Source organism: Biomphalaria glabrata, chromosome 3 (genome assembly GCF_947242115.1).
Source record: "Biomphalaria glabrata chromosome 3, xgBioGlab47.1, whole genome shotgun sequence".
NCBI lineage: Eukaryota > Metazoa > Mollusca > Gastropoda > Planorbidae > Biomphalaria > Biomphalaria glabrata.
This window is the reverse complement of record NC_074713.1, coordinates 5927804-5947825: the sequence shown is the minus strand read 5'-3', so window position 1 is coordinate 5947825 and position 20022 is coordinate 5927804. Positions and strand designations below refer to the sequence as shown.

General features: G+C 36.6%; 1 protein-coding gene across 5 annotated transcripts in view; it reads right to left on the bottom strand.

Annotated features, from left to right (window-relative positions):
- The window catches only part of LOC106052612 (titin homolog), a 79758-nt gene that overhangs the window by 49744 nt on the left and 9992 nt on the right, over positions 1 to 20022 (bottom strand). For 4 of the 5 annotated variants that reach the window (XR_008776886.1, XM_056023035.1, XM_056023033.1 and 1 more), the window contains exons 2-4: positions 5102 to 5215; positions 2298 to 2378; positions 627 to 748 (exon numbers count right to left, since the gene is read on the bottom strand). Coding sequence is in view for 4 of the 5 variants with exons in the window: in XM_056023035.1 (XP_055879010.1) it covers positions 627 to 748; positions 2298 to 2378; positions 5102 to 5179 (281 nt within the window). In the remaining variant the exon portion in view is untranslated. Of the gene's footprint in view, positions 1 to 626; positions 749 to 2297; positions 2379 to 5101; positions 5217 to 20022 lie in introns of all 5 variants that reach the window. The other variant, XM_056023034.1, reaches the window with a different exon arrangement.

Below are 20022 nucleotides of genomic sequence, written 5' to 3'. Positions count from 1 at the left end.
ATGAATTTAAGCAGACATCACAACACATCCGAATGAATTTAAGCAGACATCACAACACATCTGAATGAATTTAAGCAGACATCACACACATCTCAATGAATTTAAGCAAACATCACAACACATCTGAATGAATTTAAGAATAAGCTATTTTGTAATTTTGAAGGGTCACTATTTGAATTCTTATGATTATAAGAATTTTGTTATAATATAGAGGTTTTTAAACATTTATAATCCCAGCAAAATCTGATGAGTAACATATAATGGTCATACATATAAAGGTGGTACTAGTTATTTGCAGTAGCCAAAGGTGAACAGGTATTACGGTATTACCTACCAAACTCTTGTTTCCTTGACAATTAAATCATTGAATAAAATCCAAATTTCTGATGTAAAATGTTACAAGTAATGTTTAAAAGAAACTATGGTATGAACATATATTATATGTGCTATTGTATAGTTCATTTGCTTTTATAATAAATTGCTATGTGTAATTTACAATTAATTGTAAAATAAATTTCCTCAAGGATAATTAGATTATTATTATTAAAATTATTAATAAATCAATACTTCAACAAATACTTACTATTTTTAAGTACATCTGTTAAATAAAGACATTAGTTTGTTACCTTTTGCTACGCTTTTTATCCTTTGAATTCCCATTTTCATTATTCTTGGATAAAATCTCAGACATTTTTTGGAGCAGAATTCTGTTATCTCTGTCAATTTCTCTTTTCCTTTGTTCCTCCATCTGTACATTTAAGATAAGATAATTTTATTGGTTCAAACAAATGGAAATTCAGTTTGACTACAATTATCCACCTCATTATTACTACTATAATGATAACAATATAGATGTAAACTTGAACAACATTCACACATGAAACATAACACACACACACACACTACCAACACTTATAAGAATTAATTAAGCTTCTATGTACTTCTGGGTGATTTCAAGTGACTTTGGAAAGGCATCTTTCATTAAAAAAAAGTTCTTCAAAGATGTTAGCCATGTTCAAATGATGGGATGCTTTTTTAAATGGTCTATATAGTCAATGTCTCTGTGCCAGTGAAGTATTACCATACCAGCAAGTGATGTCAAAGGTAATCAGACTACTGAAGGTTGTTGTATAAAAAAAAATAATTATTGTGTTGTAAATTTTAAATTTTCCTTGCTTTCTTTGATTGAAAAGTCTTTAATGTATATTAGTGTAAAGATTTTGGCTTGTTGTATATGGTTGTACCTTGATATTTATATTCTTTTCAAAATTCTTTTATTCCGTAACACCAAAGAGAGAGCCATTAGGTCACCAATCTTGACTTTTTCATAACTTCATACCACTTCAGTTTTCTGCTGTTCACAAAAGTGTTGACAAAGAATATATAGGCCAGTTCCCTTCTTATTGCCCTTCAATCATCTACTCTTTTGTTTTCCTTTTTCCTTTCTAACACCTGGCGCTGTACCTCAGAATGTCTTTTTGAAAAGTTGTGATGTGCAGATACATCTTATAAGAAATTCTAATTCTGAAGTTAAATACTGTACTTCTGCAAAACATTTTATTTTTATCGTTACAGCCTTCTAGTTCTAGTCACTCCTAGTGAAGCATAGGCTGAAAGGATACATCACCACTGGACTCTGTTCGGGGTTATTTCCGTCAGTTCTGTCCATGTCTATCCTGCCATCTTTGTTTCTTCTACTGATCTCCTCTATGTTTGCTTTGGTCTCCTAGCCTTTCTCTTCCCCAGTGGGTTCCAGCCCAAAACCTGCTTTGCAATATTTTCTGTTTCTTGTTGCATTGTATGGCATTTGTGTCTTTTGATTTCTTGCTCTGATGTTGTTTGCTGGGTTGTTTCCCACAGACTGTACATTTTATTTGGTCATCTAACCTTTTTACACATCACAAGCATTTATTGGTAAAGGCCTGGAACTTGTCTGTACTGCTGTTTGTAAAAAAAAAAAAGAAAAGTTCCCCTTGCGACCTACAAGGCAGATGATGTTAATGTTAATCTGTTTCTTAGGCTAATGGATAACAAAGAGGGTTTCATGTGGCCAGCACAATGACCCACCATCTTTACTTTACCCAACTAAATTTAAGTAAGGCACCTATTAGAGTTGGGTGGACTCAGGGCTGCCCTAAAAATCCTGTAATTCAAAATCCCAGTCTTCAACAAGATTTGAACCCAGGACCCCAGGTTCGGAAGCCAAGCGCCTGTTGTCTTAATTGCATTGTCTAGAAAGCATGTTTCAAAAGCATTAGACATCAATAGTTATTTATTAAAATTAGACCTTGACTAACCTCAAGTCGTTTCAGCCTTAATTCCAAATGAAGATACTGTGGTGGAGTGGAGTTGTCAATTTGTGCTGGCATTTTCTTCATCTGTCAAGCGAAGTTACAAATACATTGAAAATAGATGAGATAACATGACTATAATTACTATTCTACTTCTTCTAGCCAGCTTTTTGCTGCTGAGCTGTAAGCTCTTTTGCAGAATGTGCCAAGGAAAATAGTATGCTGTTTTCTTCAGTTGTTCAGCATTGCCATACAGGGTGTTGGTTATGTTGGGCTGCAGTGGTAGTAGGGTCTGCCTAAGGTGGATACTATAATTAGTATAGATTAGACACATTTGAGACCAAAAGAAAATCCACTGCCAAGGACAGACGTAGACTGCGAAAAGAGTATCTAAATCGACCACCGGTGGACAATGATTATGTTTGTGCTGAGGTGGCAAAATATGTAGGTCACAGCTGGGACTGCACTTCTCATAATAGGCTCATTAATCTTTTGACTCCAAGACAAGCCTTATTATTAAGAAATAGAAATTAGGTTAAAAGGTATGGGGTAAGATAAGATTTCAAGAAATTGTCAGTGAGTTGTGGATCCAACACTAAGGTCTATATATGGATCACATGCCTCATGGAGTCATGGGCCTAGGCCTAACAAAGAAACTACGATCAGATTTAACCCCCCCCCCCAAAAAAAAAAGGTTTAGCTGTGATGTGGTACTCCTCTGACTTTCAATCATAGGAGTTAGTCCAAGTAAAATGAGCTTAGTTTTGATACACTCATACAGTTACAGGCAAAAAATTTATAGGGCTTATAATATATTTATAACCGCAGAAATCTAAAACAGGACTACCAATTCAAAAATTCATGCAATGCTAGCTTAAGGCTTTGTGTGTATATCAGTAATAAAGTCTATACCTTAACCTTCATTGCCTCATAACTGTGTTGTCACAATGTTTTGTATAAGAACGGACTCAACTAAACTCAGGAGCGCTTCAAAGAGCCAACTCATTTTTTCACGTGTTGTTTTTTTTAGACTGCTATCAGTGCTATGTTACTACTTTCGATTTTACATTTTCCATATCTTAATATCTAGGCTAGTCTTGACTTAGCCTTATGGTTCCCAAACTTTTTTGCCTCGTAGACCCCTTGCAATGTTTTCCGATATTTGGTAGACCCCACCCCCTGCTTAGCTAATAATCATTATAATGCTATTCGCTGATTCATGAACTTCAAATGTATTTTTATTGATTTCTAGACTAGAAATGTGAAGACTACATCTATTACAAATTTTATTAGGCCTACATGACTGATCCAAAGTAAATGATACAATTTAAGTATACTTAATATAAGCTTTGTTAAAAGTTTGTTAAATAGACAATGTCCGCATTTCCTCTCGATTGGTAAAGTTTTGTTTTTCAAATAAGATCTTTAGCATCCAAGAACACCGATACAGTGTCAAAAAGAACTCTTGTCAAAGATAGGCCTAAGCTTTTTGACAACCATCGAACTTCAGTGTGAAAGAGCAACTGATGTAAGTTATCGTCATTTTCTGAACACATTTGAACAAGAAATTGTGTATTGAACGTGTCAAAGTTGCTTCGGTTAACTGCAGTGCTAACAAATTGAAGATATTCATGCAATCCACCACTCAGATTTTTAGCTGTCGATATGGATTACTCACGGTATTACTAACACTCCAGGTACACTATCTACAGTAGGACTCAATCATGAAAGTTGCTGCATTTGTTGTTATTGATATATTAGGCATACATTAGGCTATATTAAATTGCTTTCTCTTTAAATATTAAATATTGATACGCCTTTATTGTTAATTATCCCTTTTTAGGCCTACAAAAAGAAGTTTTTCTTGGATTTCTTCATACAAAATAAAAAATGCTTCATTACGGTTGATTCGTCCACTTGCATTAAGAAATAAGTTGTTTGCAAATAATTCCACAACTCATTTCATCAATTGGCCTTTTAACTGTTTTGTTGCTTAGATGAATTCTTCACTAATATCAGATGCAGGTTTGTTTACAAAATAGTTTTTAAAACTTCTTCAGCTGCTGTGAAAATCATTTTTTTTTCACTTATTGTGATATTATTCCGAATTTCGCAACATGTAAAAGATATTTTTTAGATACTTGCAGACCATAATATTCTGGGTTTTTTTTTAATGTGAAAAAGATTTTGTCCATTGTATGTCTTTTCTCGACTTTTTTATTGTCGTGATTGACTATTTAAAAGTATTTCAAATCTTAATACATTTTATCAGGGTGGCATCGTCTCACACGATTCTCCAGCTTGGCTGGTTTCATAGTGTCATTACATATACTTTGTTACATGAAAGGCACATTTGGCAATAGAACTTCAACAAGAAAAAAAAACCAAATTTGAAAAAATTAAGACTACTGTCTACATTTTATATTTATAATATTTAGATTCGGCCATGCTAAATAGGCTCTTAGTTACCTGTACACTAAAATAATCTATTTAAATGAGGTATTAGCATTTACAATAATTTTTCTTTGGAGTAATAGGGTTCAAATTTGTAGGATTACCTATAATAAGTTATAGATAATTTATATTTGTATGAGAAAATTGTTAATTTCATTCATCAGAATTCGAAATTAAAATCACGACCTTCTCAAATGAGATCCACTCTTGGACCACTATTTGCATGTCATAAACCTGTAAAAAGGGGCTGCTGAGCTTTAAAGGTTGAGAACCGCTGCTCTAATCACATGTGAATATTCGTACCGCATTCCCAAAGCATGTCATAATGGGAGGGAAGCAAGATAAAAGACACTGACCTTTTCCCGGTGAGCAAAGAGATGACTTTCATGTTCTCGCTCTGGTAACATCCGGCTTACACCTTGATGTGCAGCCATCTTGTCTTGTCTTTTGTCAATTGACTTTATTTAAACCTAAAAAATAAATAATTAGCGTAATATAGTTTTATTTCGTTACATCTAGACATGATCTAGATCAATACATAATTTTAAATTTAGAACTTCAAGTATTCTTTTCCATATTGCAAAATAAGATGTACACATGGGCGTAATTATTTTCTCCTTTGAGGAAACGTCTGTAATTTATATGATAAGATATCGCTCGTTGCCATGGACCTACAAAAAAAAAAAAAGCAAGCGCCAGACATTTTATAAACATTGATGCGAGGCTTAACACGCCAGGCGATCTTTGAAAACAACAGAAGTAATTTTTAAAAAATGCAAGATTAATTGGCAACACCAAAAGTGTAAGTGTAATATGTCCATAAAGTGGGGAGGGGACTGAACGTTACATTTGTTGAAAGTTAACTCTCTTGACCGTTGAAGTAAAAGTATCCACAAGTCTTTCTTAAATCTTATTCCCGAAGAAAATACATATAGATCTAGTCAAAAGTTTTCTTTTTATCGCAAGAGAAAGTGCAGACAATGCAGGGGGACTCTTATCTTATATAATACTGACGTTACTTCAAAAAAGAAGATGATTACGTCCCACGCGTCATGCATTTAGTCATGCATATTAACCAATGGCTTAAATTCTGCCAAGTCACTGGTTTTCCTGGCTAGCTCAGGCAACTCATTCCATGCTCTAATAGCACTAGGGAAGAAGGAGCACTTGTACAAATTTGTCCTAGCATATGGGACTAGCAATCTGCCTTTATCTTTGTGTCTTTCTGAGTATTTTATTAAATTTTGTATTTGAAGATTATGGTTCAGTGTTTTATGTATAATTGCTACTTTACTTTTAAGTCTTCTATCCTGAATGTTCAACTTTCAAGATCCATGAATTAGAAAAGAACAGACGAGAAGAGAGCGTAGATTCTAGAGCTAACTGAATAGGCCTATCAGTCTCATTGATGTGGTGTTCAAAGGAAGAGATATTTACTCAACTCATCGAAACAGGAATCAAAAAAATATTATTCTCAAAAAAAGTGTGGCCTTCCTCTATCAAGCTCTGTTTAGTAAAAAAAAAAAAAAAAAAGAGGACGAGGCAGCTCTGCCCCTACTATGTCCTATATGTATGGGTATAACTCTTCATATGGCCTACAATACCTAAAAGGGGGATAACACAACAGATAGCATGTAGGGGACGTAACATTCAACCAACACAAATGTTAACATTGAAACATTCACTATTTTAAAATAAACATTTCCCTGCAGGTTTTTAATTTAAGTATGTTTGTGGGCCTTAGCTTCATTAAAAAAAATGTTTCTAAGTTGTTATTCTGTTATCTAGATATAATCAACTAAAGTAAATTAAGTAACAACTTTTCATCAAGTAGAAAAAAAAATGGGGCTAAGCTAGGGTTGCTGTGACCATGACATATATATATGTACACATTGCTACCTCGCAACAGATTAGCAACTTTGTTAAAGAATGAAGTAATCAAGAACTGTTGTTAACCCATTCGAGACCAAGAGATTATGCAGAGAACCTAAACTCACTTTTAAACTGTTGTAAATGACGTTATTGATTTTTTTTTTTAAATCTAATCTTGCAGAATGGTATGACATTAAACACTCTGGAAAAGTGCAATATAAATTTTAAAAATTAAAACCTCCCCAATATTAATTGAAAACAATTAATAAGTAGGTGTCCACATAACAAAACGGTATGAGACTGGAATAATCAAAAAGAGGCTTGACGCCTCCGCCCGGCCCCCCAAAAAAAACGAAGCGTAAGCCTCAAAAAAGAGGCACAAGCCCCCCTCCCCCCCCAAAAAAAAACAACATAAAAGTAATCAAAAGCTCTACAAGCAGGCCAGGGGTGAGACAAGGCTGCCCTTTTCACCAACTGTTTTCAATATCTTCCTTGAAAAGATAATGGAATATATTCCTGAAGGTTACGCAGGTACTGTAAGCATTGGAGGAAGATGAAGTACTAACTTGAGCCTTACGGACGACATAGATGGTCTGGCAGAGCTGGGTGTGGCAAATTATGTAGGTCGCAGCTGGGACTGCGTATAGACGCGTAGTAACATGAAATGCAAACTTTTAGACAGTCTGGCAGGGACAGAAGACGAACTAGCTTACTTAATGATACGCAGAATATGGTATGCAAATCATGGCCGAAAAAAACACAAACTATAGAAAATAGCCAAAAGGGCTTTTAAAAGAGAGATCAGTATTGCAGTCGAAAAGCTGGAAAGTGTCACTAGTTTTAAATAGGCGTACCTAGAAGCTACCTTTTCAGATGCGGAGCCAAACATAAACTACTGGACAGAATTGCATAGTCCACTTTAGGGTTTGCAAAATTTAAAGCTATATGGAAAGAAAAACGCACAGCCCTCGACACTATAATCAGATTGCGGTGCACTCCTTGGTGTTTGTTGTTGTATGCTTGCGAATCTTGGACGCTAGCTGCAGAACTAGAGAGGAGGACCCTAACAATGGAATTAAGATGCTACAGAAAGATCATAGGTATCACCTACAAAGACGCCATCAAAAACGAAGAGATTAGAAACAGGATCACAACAGCAATTGGGCCCCACGATAACCTGCTCAGTGCTTACCACTGTCAAAAACAAAAACGCTAGCTGAAACTTTATGGCCATATAACAAGGTCGCAAAGACCTTCCTTGAGGAAATAGCGCCAGGAAAAGAAGAAGATTCAGGCACATAAATCGATGGGATGACAACATAAAAAATTGACCGGCCTGTCATTGAAAGAGAAGAATGGAGAAAGACAGTCGACAGATCATGCGTGGTGCCACAACGGCTCAACAGACTAAAGGATAGGTGAAGATAAAGGTGAAATAACGATTTACCTTTCAAAGTAATTTACCTACATGAATGGAAAACATTTTTCTTTAAAAATAAATATTCTAGCGTGAAGTTGTCCTTAATGATAATCTATACTACGTTTGACAGCATAGTGAGAATTTGTATAGCATTGCCTCTCTATATGTCACGACTGTGCAGGCGAGCGATTGGCTTTCAGTGTGAACCAACACGCCTTCAATGAACAGGTTCAGTAAATCGATACACTATTCTTAATGTCTTTGCACAAATGAAGACCTTTTTCCCATTGGAAATAAATCAACAGACCGTGGAACGGGTTGCTCAAGTACATTGATTTGAAAGACCTGTAAATAAAGACAGAAAGCTTAAATGAGAAAGAGAAGAGAAAAAAAAAATTCCCTTCCGACTAAAGAAGAAACTTGGGACGCCAAAGTGACCCCACGCCGTTGTTTGATCGGAATGGCGTGCACAATAACTCTAAAAGTGCGGAGACATTAAGGACGCATGCAGTTGTCAACGTGATATTTCCATCAATCTCAACGGACTGCCGCGACGAGCCTTTAATTGTAGCCCTGGGTGTAAAACTTCGTAATTAAGTCTAGTGGCTGCGTAATTTTATGCAACACTGATAGACAGACTCTAGAGACAAGACATGGAGAATGTCAACTCGCCAGAGGCAGACATTTAGAAGGGAACAGTGGCGTAGCTAGGGTGGGGGGGGGGGGCGGGGGAGCTGGCACTAGATAAGATTAAGACATGATAAGATAAAACGTAGTGTATGACGTCTGATAAGATTAACACATGATAAGAAATTAAACGTAGTGTACATGTCTGACGTCTTATAAGATTAACACATGATAAGAAATAAAACGTAGTGTATGACGTCTGATAAGATTAACACATGATAAGAAATAAAACGTAGTGTACATGTCTGACGTCTGATAAGATTAACACATGATAAGGGATGAAACATAGTCAGTGCCACGAGTTTACTTTGAAAGTTTTGTTGCTGTTAATGATGTTGTTGTGGGTTTTTTTTTCATCAGAATACAAAACAACGGAGAAAAATTTTTAACCACTAATTTTTTTCAATTTGCCAATATCACCCACTACGTTGATTATAAAGGTCAAGGACGCTGGAAGACGTTTCTGTAAAATGTTTACTTGTGGGACGCTGGGAAGCCATGTTTTTATTTACGGTACCGTGTTTTACATAAAATGCACCCATGAACTATCTAATAGCTATAACACTAATTTATTGAGCAGACTGAAAATAATTCTAATTTCAGCGATACATTAAAAATACTTTTACATAAATAAATAATATCAATTTAACCATGGCAGCAAAAATAAAACTAAATTGGTTCTTAACCTCTGACTTACGTCCCCCAAAATATTGAACTTTATTTGTAGTGAAACGAAAAGCTATAATCCACGTTACTGTGTGAAATCAATTTATGTGTTCCTTTGTGAGGGGAAAACTTGATAAGACGGCACTATTTTATGTCACTTGACCAAGGATTCAAGACATGCAGTTGTCTGGACTAAGTTCTGGTCAGCCTGGTTACTAAGTTCTGGTCAGCCTGGGTCTCCTGTTTAATTAAGAGGAGAAGGGGGGCAATTCAGGTTGTTGACTTCAAGATCTTTTTTTGTTTTGGATTGTTTTACTTTGTGAGAGGTTTTTTTGGAATGGAATGTAACTCATAATAAAACAGTGTGGTTTTTGTTCCTAGTCCAGTACAGTTGGATTTTGGTTATAGAGTTGAAATATAGACTCTATTATTTCTGTACAGTTATTATTCAGTTTTATGTTAGTTATGAGCAGTTATATTTTAATTGATACTGGATATCTCATATGTCAGAACAGTATCATAGATAACTTGCGCAAAAGTATATATCATATGTATAAACAAGTTATATATACGTACATTGGCATTCTGAATCGTCATATGTGTCGTTACGCTATTGTTCAGGACTTGGTTACATTTAGTAATCAGCATTGAAATACACATACGTATATTAGAGAATAACAGAACCTCGACAGCAGTTTTATAAAAAAAAATCAACCAAGGTTATATACAATGTTAAATTAAAGGGGGGAAAGGGCGATCATCTTATTGACGGGTGAACTATGTCAAAGCAAGTTCAGATATCACATTCAAAGCGTCTTTAAAAACAGATTTTAAATCGGATCGGCTTTAAAACAACAAATCAGAAACTGGAGCTTGTTCAACTATCCCAGTCTTTGGGCCGTTGTAGGCAACACACATGATCTGTAGACCATCTCCATTCCTCTCTGTCTTATACCAGGATTAGCCTCCTTCATTGACAGGCCTGTCCATTCCAAGATGTTGTCTTTCCGTAACTTGGCACAAAGTCATGGCGACTTTCTTGTACGTTTGTGAATCAATGACTCTAGCTCAGTGTTTCTCAAATTGTGTGCCGCGGCACACTCGCCGAAGATTTGCAGGTGTGCCGCGGGAGGTTTCAGAACGCCACACGTGCAGGCGTTACACAGGTCTGTCTACTATTAAATTTTTATTTTACGTTGCGATGACATCTCCACTTGCAATGACCAGTAGTAGTAGTGGATCGCTCCATTATGACGGAAAGGGCTGTTAGCTATTCAGGTTATGGAGTTTTTTAACTATACATATATTATTATAATGACTCAAATGTAGGCCGCCTTAGCAGACGCACAGCAGTTCTTGAATTGGTAACGATAATAATAAGCGATGCGTTTCATGTAATTTTTTTAGGTGTATGCTAATAATAAAAGTTATCACTAAGCGTTTTTCATTGTTATCCATGGAGAAATACGTTAGCAAGAATGAAACTGCGAAAGTGTTAAATGAAAAGCAAGGAACCAAACGAAGGTACAAAGAAGATTACATCGGATATGGTTTCATATCTTCGGGACCTGAAGATGCTCCATTGCCATTCTGTCTGATCTGCAATGCAACTCTGTGGAATGAGGCGCTTGTTCCAAGCAAATTGAAGAGACACTTGGAAACAAAATATCCAGCTATAAAAGCGTAACCGAAAAAATAAATACGTTGAAAACATCAGGGCTCAACAAAATAAACAAGCTAAGAAACTTACAAAGTACCTAAAGCTGCCAGAAAATGGATTGATTGCAAGTTATAAGGTTGCTCAGTTATTAACAAAAGCGCAAGAAAGCACACACAGAGGCTGAATCAATCATTGCATCAGCTTTAGCAATAGTTGTTGAAACTATCCTTGGACCTGATGCCGCCGAAAAAGTTAAAAAAGTTCCTTTGTCAAATGATAATATCTCGCGCAGAATTGAAGACTTATCGTCAGATTTACAAGATCAAATCTGCGAACACTTCGACGTGACTGACGATGAAGTGTCTCTGCTGTGGTCTTTTCAAGTTGATGAATCCACTGACGTTAGCGGCAAAGCCCAGCTGCTAGCTTTTATTCGGTTCATAAAGGATGAAAAATGTGTCAACGAATTCTTATTTTGAAAAGACTTACCAACTACGACCAAAGGCGAAGATATTTTTAAAGTGGTGAACGAAAACATTTTGCTCTTCAAACTACAGTGGAAAAACTGTGTCAGCGTTTGCACCGATGGCTGTCCTTCCATGCAGGGAAATAGAAAGGGATTCGTCACTTTTGTGCGTCAAGAAAATCTAAATGTATTAGTTGTTCACTGCATGATTCACAGAGAAGCTCTTGCCTTCAAATCTTTACCGAAAGATTTGATGTCTGCTTTGGATCAAGTGATTGAAGTTGTAAACTTCATCAAATCTCGACCGCTTGCATCCCGACTTTTCTCAGAGATTTGTGAAGCAATGGATTCAGACTACAAATGTCTCCTGTATCACACCAACGTTCGTTGGCTCTCCAGGGGAAAAGTGTTAAAGGTGTCGTCCAACTCAAGGCTGAGCTGATTTCATTCTTGGAGACTGAAAAAAAAAAGACTTTGGATTTTCTATTATGACGAGATCTGGTGGGTTAAGGTGTCATTTCTCTCTGATTTATTTGACAAATTAAATTCATTGAATTTAAGTCTTCAAGGACCATCGGAAACCACCATCACTGCATCCTCAAAGCTGAAGTCATTTGGTGAAAAATTGTCTTTGTGGCAAAGTAAGATCTCGAAAGGAGTCTTCGACTGCTTTCCTACTTACTATGAATGTGCTTCAAATAAAGAAATCACCCCCGAAATTCTGGACACTTTGACACACTTGCAGTCAGCATTGCAGCATTACTTTCCAACAGTTGGAAGTAATGAATATGGATGGGTCAGTTATCCATTTGGAAACAATGAAGCTACAAATCTTACAACTGAAGAAGCAGAGCAGCTCATTGATTTAAAAAAACGATGCAGTTCTTAAGTTTTGCCGAGAAAAGCCTGGATAAGTTTTGGATTTCAATCAACAAGTTATATCCTGCTATCAGTTTATAAGCAATCAAAATAATTCTTCCATTTGCATCTTCATGGTTTTGTGAGTTTGGATTTTCATCATTGACTGAATCAAATGTAAGAAAAGAGAAAGACTTCTTACAATAGACGATGAAATACGAGTTTGTTTGTCGACTCTGGAGCCTCGATTAGATCGCATGTGCTCTAAATAAAATCAACAGGCAAACCCTTCAAATTAAATGTAATAATTCGAAACAGGTAAAATACTTTTTTTCCTTTTTATTATAAAACAACTATTGCTCTTCGTGGTGTGCCGCGAAATTTTAGTAGTTTTTTTACTGTGCCGTCAGACAAAAAAAGTTTGAGAAACACTGCTCTAGCTGCAGAATTAGAGAGGAACATACAAGCCTAGGAATCGGGATGGATTCTAGGCATCACGTACAAAGATAATATTAGACTACAAATGAGGAAATCCAAAACAGGATCACACGGGCAATCAGACCCCATGATGACCTTCTGACCACTGTAAAAAGAAAACAATCTAAGACTGTACGGCCATATCACAAGTTCTACTGGACTTGCAAAGACTTTTATGCAGGGAACAGAGGAAGGTTACCATAACACTATTTACAGCTCTCCTTCCTTCCTCGCGTTATTGTTTTTTTTAAATCTGATTTCATAATTACATTTCAAGATGCGATGAAAAGTGTGAAAAGATTTAGATCTGTCATTTGAAGACACGAACATTCACAAAATTGACCAATGTCTGTCTCCCCCTCGCTAGCTCCCCGTCCCCCCCCCCCCCAATCCAAAACTACGAGACTTTGATGGTTAATATTTCAATAAGGTATTTTTATTCGTCTGCCTAGAGATTTGATTAGCGCTCATGCGCGGAGTTTCATTAATCTCTCCAGCTTAGTCAATTAATAAAACACGTTTACACGACGCCATACTTTTAGCAATGAAATGCGTGTGTGTGATAGAGAGAGAGAAAGAGAGAGAGAGAGAGAGAGAGAGAGAGAGAGAGAAAAACAGTGCAGGATTTACGTATAGGCTACAACAACACAAGAAATAACTAAGGGCACTTACTTTCTTAGGCAGAGGCGGCGCAAGGCGTGGGCGAGACTAGGCGACATGGGAGACTGTCCACGGCCACGCGGTTTGAGAGGGCTTCGCGACTTATTCAGATTTATGCATTACTTTAAATCTCTGCACGTGCCTATCAAAAAATTACTCGTCATAAAACAATATCACCCCCCCCCCCCAATTCAGTCTGGTAACATCCACTGTCATCTCTGCGACTCCAGTAGGCCGTATTGCTGTAGATTGATGATGTTGATTGCCTTGAAAGCTTAGGAAATCAAACGGAACAATCAGACACTCTCAATGATAGCGATTAAGTTTGCACGAAATAGTCAATTTAGAATGTATTTAGTTACTAGTATTACATGTATGTAATGAGACATTATCGCATGTAAACACAAAGCTATAAGCAAATTATGTTCAAATTAAGTCAAGGGAAGTATTGTTTTGGGTACATAGAGATCAGGCGATGAGGAAAATGGAAAACGTTTCTTGAGACTTGTAATGTTTTTCGAAAATAAAAAAAAGCAATTATGATCTGGCGAAGACATTAAAATCCTCTCCATTTTCCTTTATATAGGCTTACCACAATAGCCATGGAACGGAACCTTGAGGAACGTGTGTGGATTGTGACAGGGCTGTTGAGGCTCTCTTGCTATCCCCAACCATTGGTATGAACTATGATCTTAGGCATCCCCAAACAGGAGTCTTGTTTTTCTACCTTATTTGTCTAGCCATCTTCTCTAACGACCGTTTCCACCCCGGACGCCACGATGGGCGCTGGCAAGCGTAGTCCGGGCAAATGGGTACCTGTCATTTGCTGGGGAAAGTAAAGATGGTTGGTTGTTGTACTGGCCACATGAAACCCTCGTTAACTGTCGGCCATACAAGCAGATGACCATTACATCATCTGACCTGTAGGTCAAAAGGCCTGAAATAGGTACTATTAAGTAGATTCATTGTGGTTTTTTTAATGGATTTTTTTTTCATGGATGCATACCCATTGTCAACGTGACGCTACGTAAATGTGACATTCGGAATCATGTTTACACCTACACACATGTTCACAAATACGCACAAATACGCACATGTTTACACCTACACACATGTTTACACATACACACATGTTTACACATACGCACAGGTTTACACCTACACACATGTTTACACATACACACATGTTTACACATACGCACAGGTTGACACCTACACACATGTTTATACCTACGCACAGGTTTACATCTACGCACATGTTTATACCTACGCACAGGTTTACACCTACGCACAGGTTTACACCTACGCACAGGTTTACACCCACGCACAGGTTTACACCTCCACAGACACAAATAACGAAATGTTTCGCTGACTTGAAAGCAAGCAATGCATTACAAGGGGATCTCGTATTAGACATACAATTAGACAACGCCCCTCCCCCCTCGAAAAAAAGAATTATTTGTATTTATGTGTGTGTGTACATAATTTTTATTACATTCTGACCCTTCATTCTTTCGGAAGACGTTTATTGTGCCCTAGAATAGGTTCTTCCATGAGTTAGTGGAAAGCCAACAAAATGCATATTGTGAGGTATCTACACTGCATTTTCCTGCTATTAAAAAGTTTTATTTCAAAAACCTAATGTGCTATTCTTACTGACTTAGACCCTCCCGCGCCGTTCGGCGCATTTGACGTCAAGCTGTTTCCATAAAAATCTGTCATTGGTAATGTCTGAAGCCTCTTCCCACCTGCCATGAGAACCTCCATGAATGAGTGGCGTTAAGTTGTACTAGGATATCATTGCAACTCTTCTTATGCGTAATTCATTTTGTCGGAGAACTTGTCCCGCAAACGTCATGCGTCGCTCTCTCAGAATCTTACTAAGGGGTCGACTCCCAGTTCGGCATAGGATTTCCTTGATTTAGACCCGATCTCTATAACTGACTCCTAAAATCTGTCTTAGCCATCTTTGTTGAGCCAAATTTAGTGTTTTTCAATTTCGGCAGATGACTATTCATTGCAGTTTATTAATGGAGTCCTGCCATTAAAAGTGTGTAACCTCTCTTGAATACGCTCTTGGAATTAAGTGACTGTAGTTTGCTTTAGATTTTATATCGAAAAGAGAGGTTTTATCGTCAAAATCATCTGTTGGGGGTTTTCCACCTCAAAATGTTCTTAGGGGGATCTTAAACTCAAAACCATCTGGAGGAATTTTAAACTTTAAAAAAAAAAGTCATCTGTAGAAGAGGGGTTTAAACTCAAAAACCCCGACTGGATTGGCTACGCTCAAATAATTTTAGTGTGTAATTTGCTTTTTTTTTATATTGAAGAGGTATTTTTAGCATCAAACCCCTCTGAATGGGGGTTTAAACTCAAAACCCCTTTTGGCAACGCTCATAGCATTTTGAGTGCGTAATTTGCTTTTTTTCTTACACTGAAGATGTAATTTTATCCTCAAACCCCCCTGGCGGGGGGTTTAAACTCAAAACCCCTTTGACTACGCTTAAAGATTTTAGAGTGAGTAATTTGCTTTTATATATATTGAAGAGGTACTTTTTAGCTTCAAACTCCACTGGAGGGGAGTTTAAACTCAAAACCCCTTTGACTACACTCATAACATTTTGAGTGTATAATTGGCTTTGTTTTTATTAATAAAGAGGTATTTTTTACCTTCAAACCCCGCTGAAGTGGGGTTTAAACTTAAATCTGAGTCAAAACCAATTTAGCTACGCTCATAACATTTTGAGTGCGAAGTTAGTTTTTTTTTATATTGAAGAGGGGGTTTCTCGTAAATTTTACAGAGTGTTTTAAAATCAAAATCTTCCTTAACTGTGCTCTTGGACTTAAAGGATTTTCGTTTGCATTTTTTTTGTTTTATAGAGATAGAGGGTTTAAAACTCGAAACCCCTGGTAGGGGGTTTTAAACTCAAAACCCCTGGTAGGGGTTTTTAAACTCGAATCCCCCCGGTAGTGGTTTTTAAACTCGAACCCCCCTGGTAGGGGGTTTTAAACTCAAGGCCCCTGGTAGGGGGTTTTAAACTCAAAACCCCTTTGGTTGTGCTGGGGCAAGTGATGATTTAGTATTAAAAACTCACCTAAAATAAACAAAATCAAAGCAAAAAATCAGTCATTAAATTCCGACTCCCCTCCTTAACCACAAAGCCCCCCCCCGGCTACGCCCATGATTCATACATACATACATACATACACACATACATACATACATACATACATACATACATACATACATACATACATACATTCATACATACATACATACATACATACATACATACATACATACATACATACATACATACATACATTCATACATACATACAGACATACATACATACATTCATACATACATACATACATACATATAAATACATACATACATACATACATACATACATACATTCATACATATACATACATACATACATACATACATACATACATACATACATACATACATACATACATACATACATATACATACATACATACATACATATACATACATACATACATACATACATACATACATACATACATACATACATACATACATACATACATACATACATATATATATTATATATACATACACATATACATCTTTAACGTAAAAGGGGCGTGGTAACCGAGGCTTACAGCGCTTAGCTTCCGAACCAAGGATCTCTCTCAGACAGAACAGTTGTTCCATATGTCTATGACGTGTTCAAATAGTGTGGCGTAACGGAGCTCTCGCTGGCCTAGGCCTGGAGTTCCAAGAGTCTATGGCCAAACTCGTTAAGACCAGAGGCGAACCGGGTGTCGAAATCGGCCCGGGCATTTCTATACAATGCGGCCCACAAATTGCATGCCATATGATGGGCATCCATTTATATCTGTCCTCAAAAACATTGTGTAAAGTTTAATAATGTATTGAAAGTATTTTGTTATATGAATACTTTATTGGATGAGTTTGAAACTAACAAATAAGCAATATTACTAAATGTATAAAGTATAACATTTGGAATGATGAATCTCTTATTATGAAAAATCACTGCTACCATTACAATAATATACATTAACATGTACATGTACTTTACATTCCAATTCAATGAATTCAAAGTTAATCCGGTTATATTGTTTGACAAGACTCGCTGTCAAAATCATCTTTAATAAAGGTACAAAAGTCATAAAAGAAATGCTAGATGGTCAACGTCATACAAAAAGCCTCTACTAATTACAAAGAGTGAAGAAATTTATTTTACGCTAACCGTAACAGTACCCCAGAGACACCATTTTAGGGAGAGATGAGGATAAATAAATAGTAAAAATAGGTAAGAGTTATTTTTTAATTAAAAATAAGTATAAAAAAAACTTTATGTAAAATTAAATCCGTAATAGCGAATCGAACTCTTGACCTCTGATATGAAAAGCCAATGTTCTACGCATGTGCCACACTACAATCATTGTAAAGATATATTCGTTATTTATACGTACTTTGAATTAAATTTGTTTCTGAAAGATAAATCCACAATTTCAGGCCAAGAGTTTGGGAAAACCAGAAGCTAACTACGATGACCAAAATGGAAGTCTACAAGGCATGCGTTATGAGTACACTGTTGTATGGCAGTGAATCATGGATCACGTACGCAAAGCAGGAGAGAAAACTAAACTCATTCCATTTGAAATGTCTCCGTAGGATCTTGAAAATCACTTGGAAAGAAAAAGTGTACAATACTGAGATCCTTGCACGAAAAGGTATTTCCAGCATCTTTTCAGCCCTCAGACAACGCTGCTTGCGCTGGCTTGGACATGTTCGTTACATAGATTTAATAAAACGGCACCTCAAATCAGTGAACATCAATACTGACCATTGGGAAGACATAGCTCTAGACCGCACCTGATGGAGAGAGACAGTGACCAAGAAAGCTATGGACAGTGAAAGTACATGGGTCTCAGTTCAGGAAGAAAAACGCACAATCCGAAAAATGGCCAGCTCCTCTACCACCGAAGCAAAAGCCACCTTAACCTGCGCTATTTGTGGATGGGAGTGTCTCTCCAAAATAGGACTCCACAGTCAATTAACACATTTCTACACCGTTCAAGAAAATAATTGTGATTTATGAAGGACTTATGAGCGGGGCCAACTCGAGATCATGCGACAACTCCACCAAACCAATAAGAATTCGTATACGACTGGACATGTCATCTATAGGACTTAAAACGTTACTGGTCTCTTTATACACTCATCCGAATATATGCTCACTAATGTCGATCTCCAAAAGAAATAATGGTCTTGTGTTTCTTGTTTATCGTTTAGTATGTATAAGGAACTGACGTCTACTCATAGACATAAATAAATATAGACTGGCCGAAGGAAGTAACTTCATGTAACTTGAAAACATGTATATCTATTGTATTCGGATTTCCGAATTATGAAAAATTGCATGATTTTTATTCTTAGAGATTAAACAAAACACTAGTGAACATATTGTAATACTTATATAGGTTATGGCTGAAATAGATATGAATTCTTAACTTTTATACTGCTCATAAATGCTGTATAATAAAGTACACAAAATTGCAAGTCACAAATTTTCGTTCCATAAAACTCTTTAATCGGCCAGTCTATATTTATTTATGTCTATGCGTCTACAATAGCATTATATATGGACGAATGGTAGTTACGATAATTCTTTAGATTAATATTAGACTTTAAACTTTTTAAGTGTATACGATTTCTTTTTAAATCACGACGCTCAAAGTGTTGCATTCAAAGAGAATATCATAAAATCTTAAAACAATGTACTGGCATCCATGCGACCCTTTCACTAGCCCTACCGGCCCAATTGGGTACCGGCCCACCGGGCATTAGCCCATATAGCCAGTCCGCTCTTGGTTAAGACAATAAACCAATTTGGTACGGTACCCTTTATCTTATCTTAAATAATGCAGACGTTACTTCAAAAAAGAAGATGGTTACGTCCTACGCGTCATGCATTTATAGTCATGCCTATTAACCAATGACTTCATTCTGCTAAGTCACCGGTTTTCCTGGCTAGCTCAGGCAACTCATTCCATGCTCTATTAGTTGGGTTGACTCAGAAGCATCCAAGAAATTCAAAGCATCAAATGTCCTATCTTCATCGAGATTCAAACCCTAGACTTCTCGGTTCGTAAGTCAAGCACTCCACCACTAAGCCACTACTAAATAGTAAATATGTAGACATGATACTTTAAAAGTTAATTTAGTTTTAAATGAAATTGAAGTAATGGAACAGACTAAACAAAAGTGAGGTATAGCCACATTCTGTTAATGTTGCTACATAAACTTATTCAAGGCGCATGTCACAAACTATAAGACGCATACTCATCCATTATTTTTCATACAAGACTTCAAATTGTCACACCGTAGCATACACTAAATATGACAGTGAACAAATGCACTTTGACCTTTTCATTTTATTTCGTAGTGTTTATGTTAGCCGATCCAAGGCTGATCAAAATAAAGACA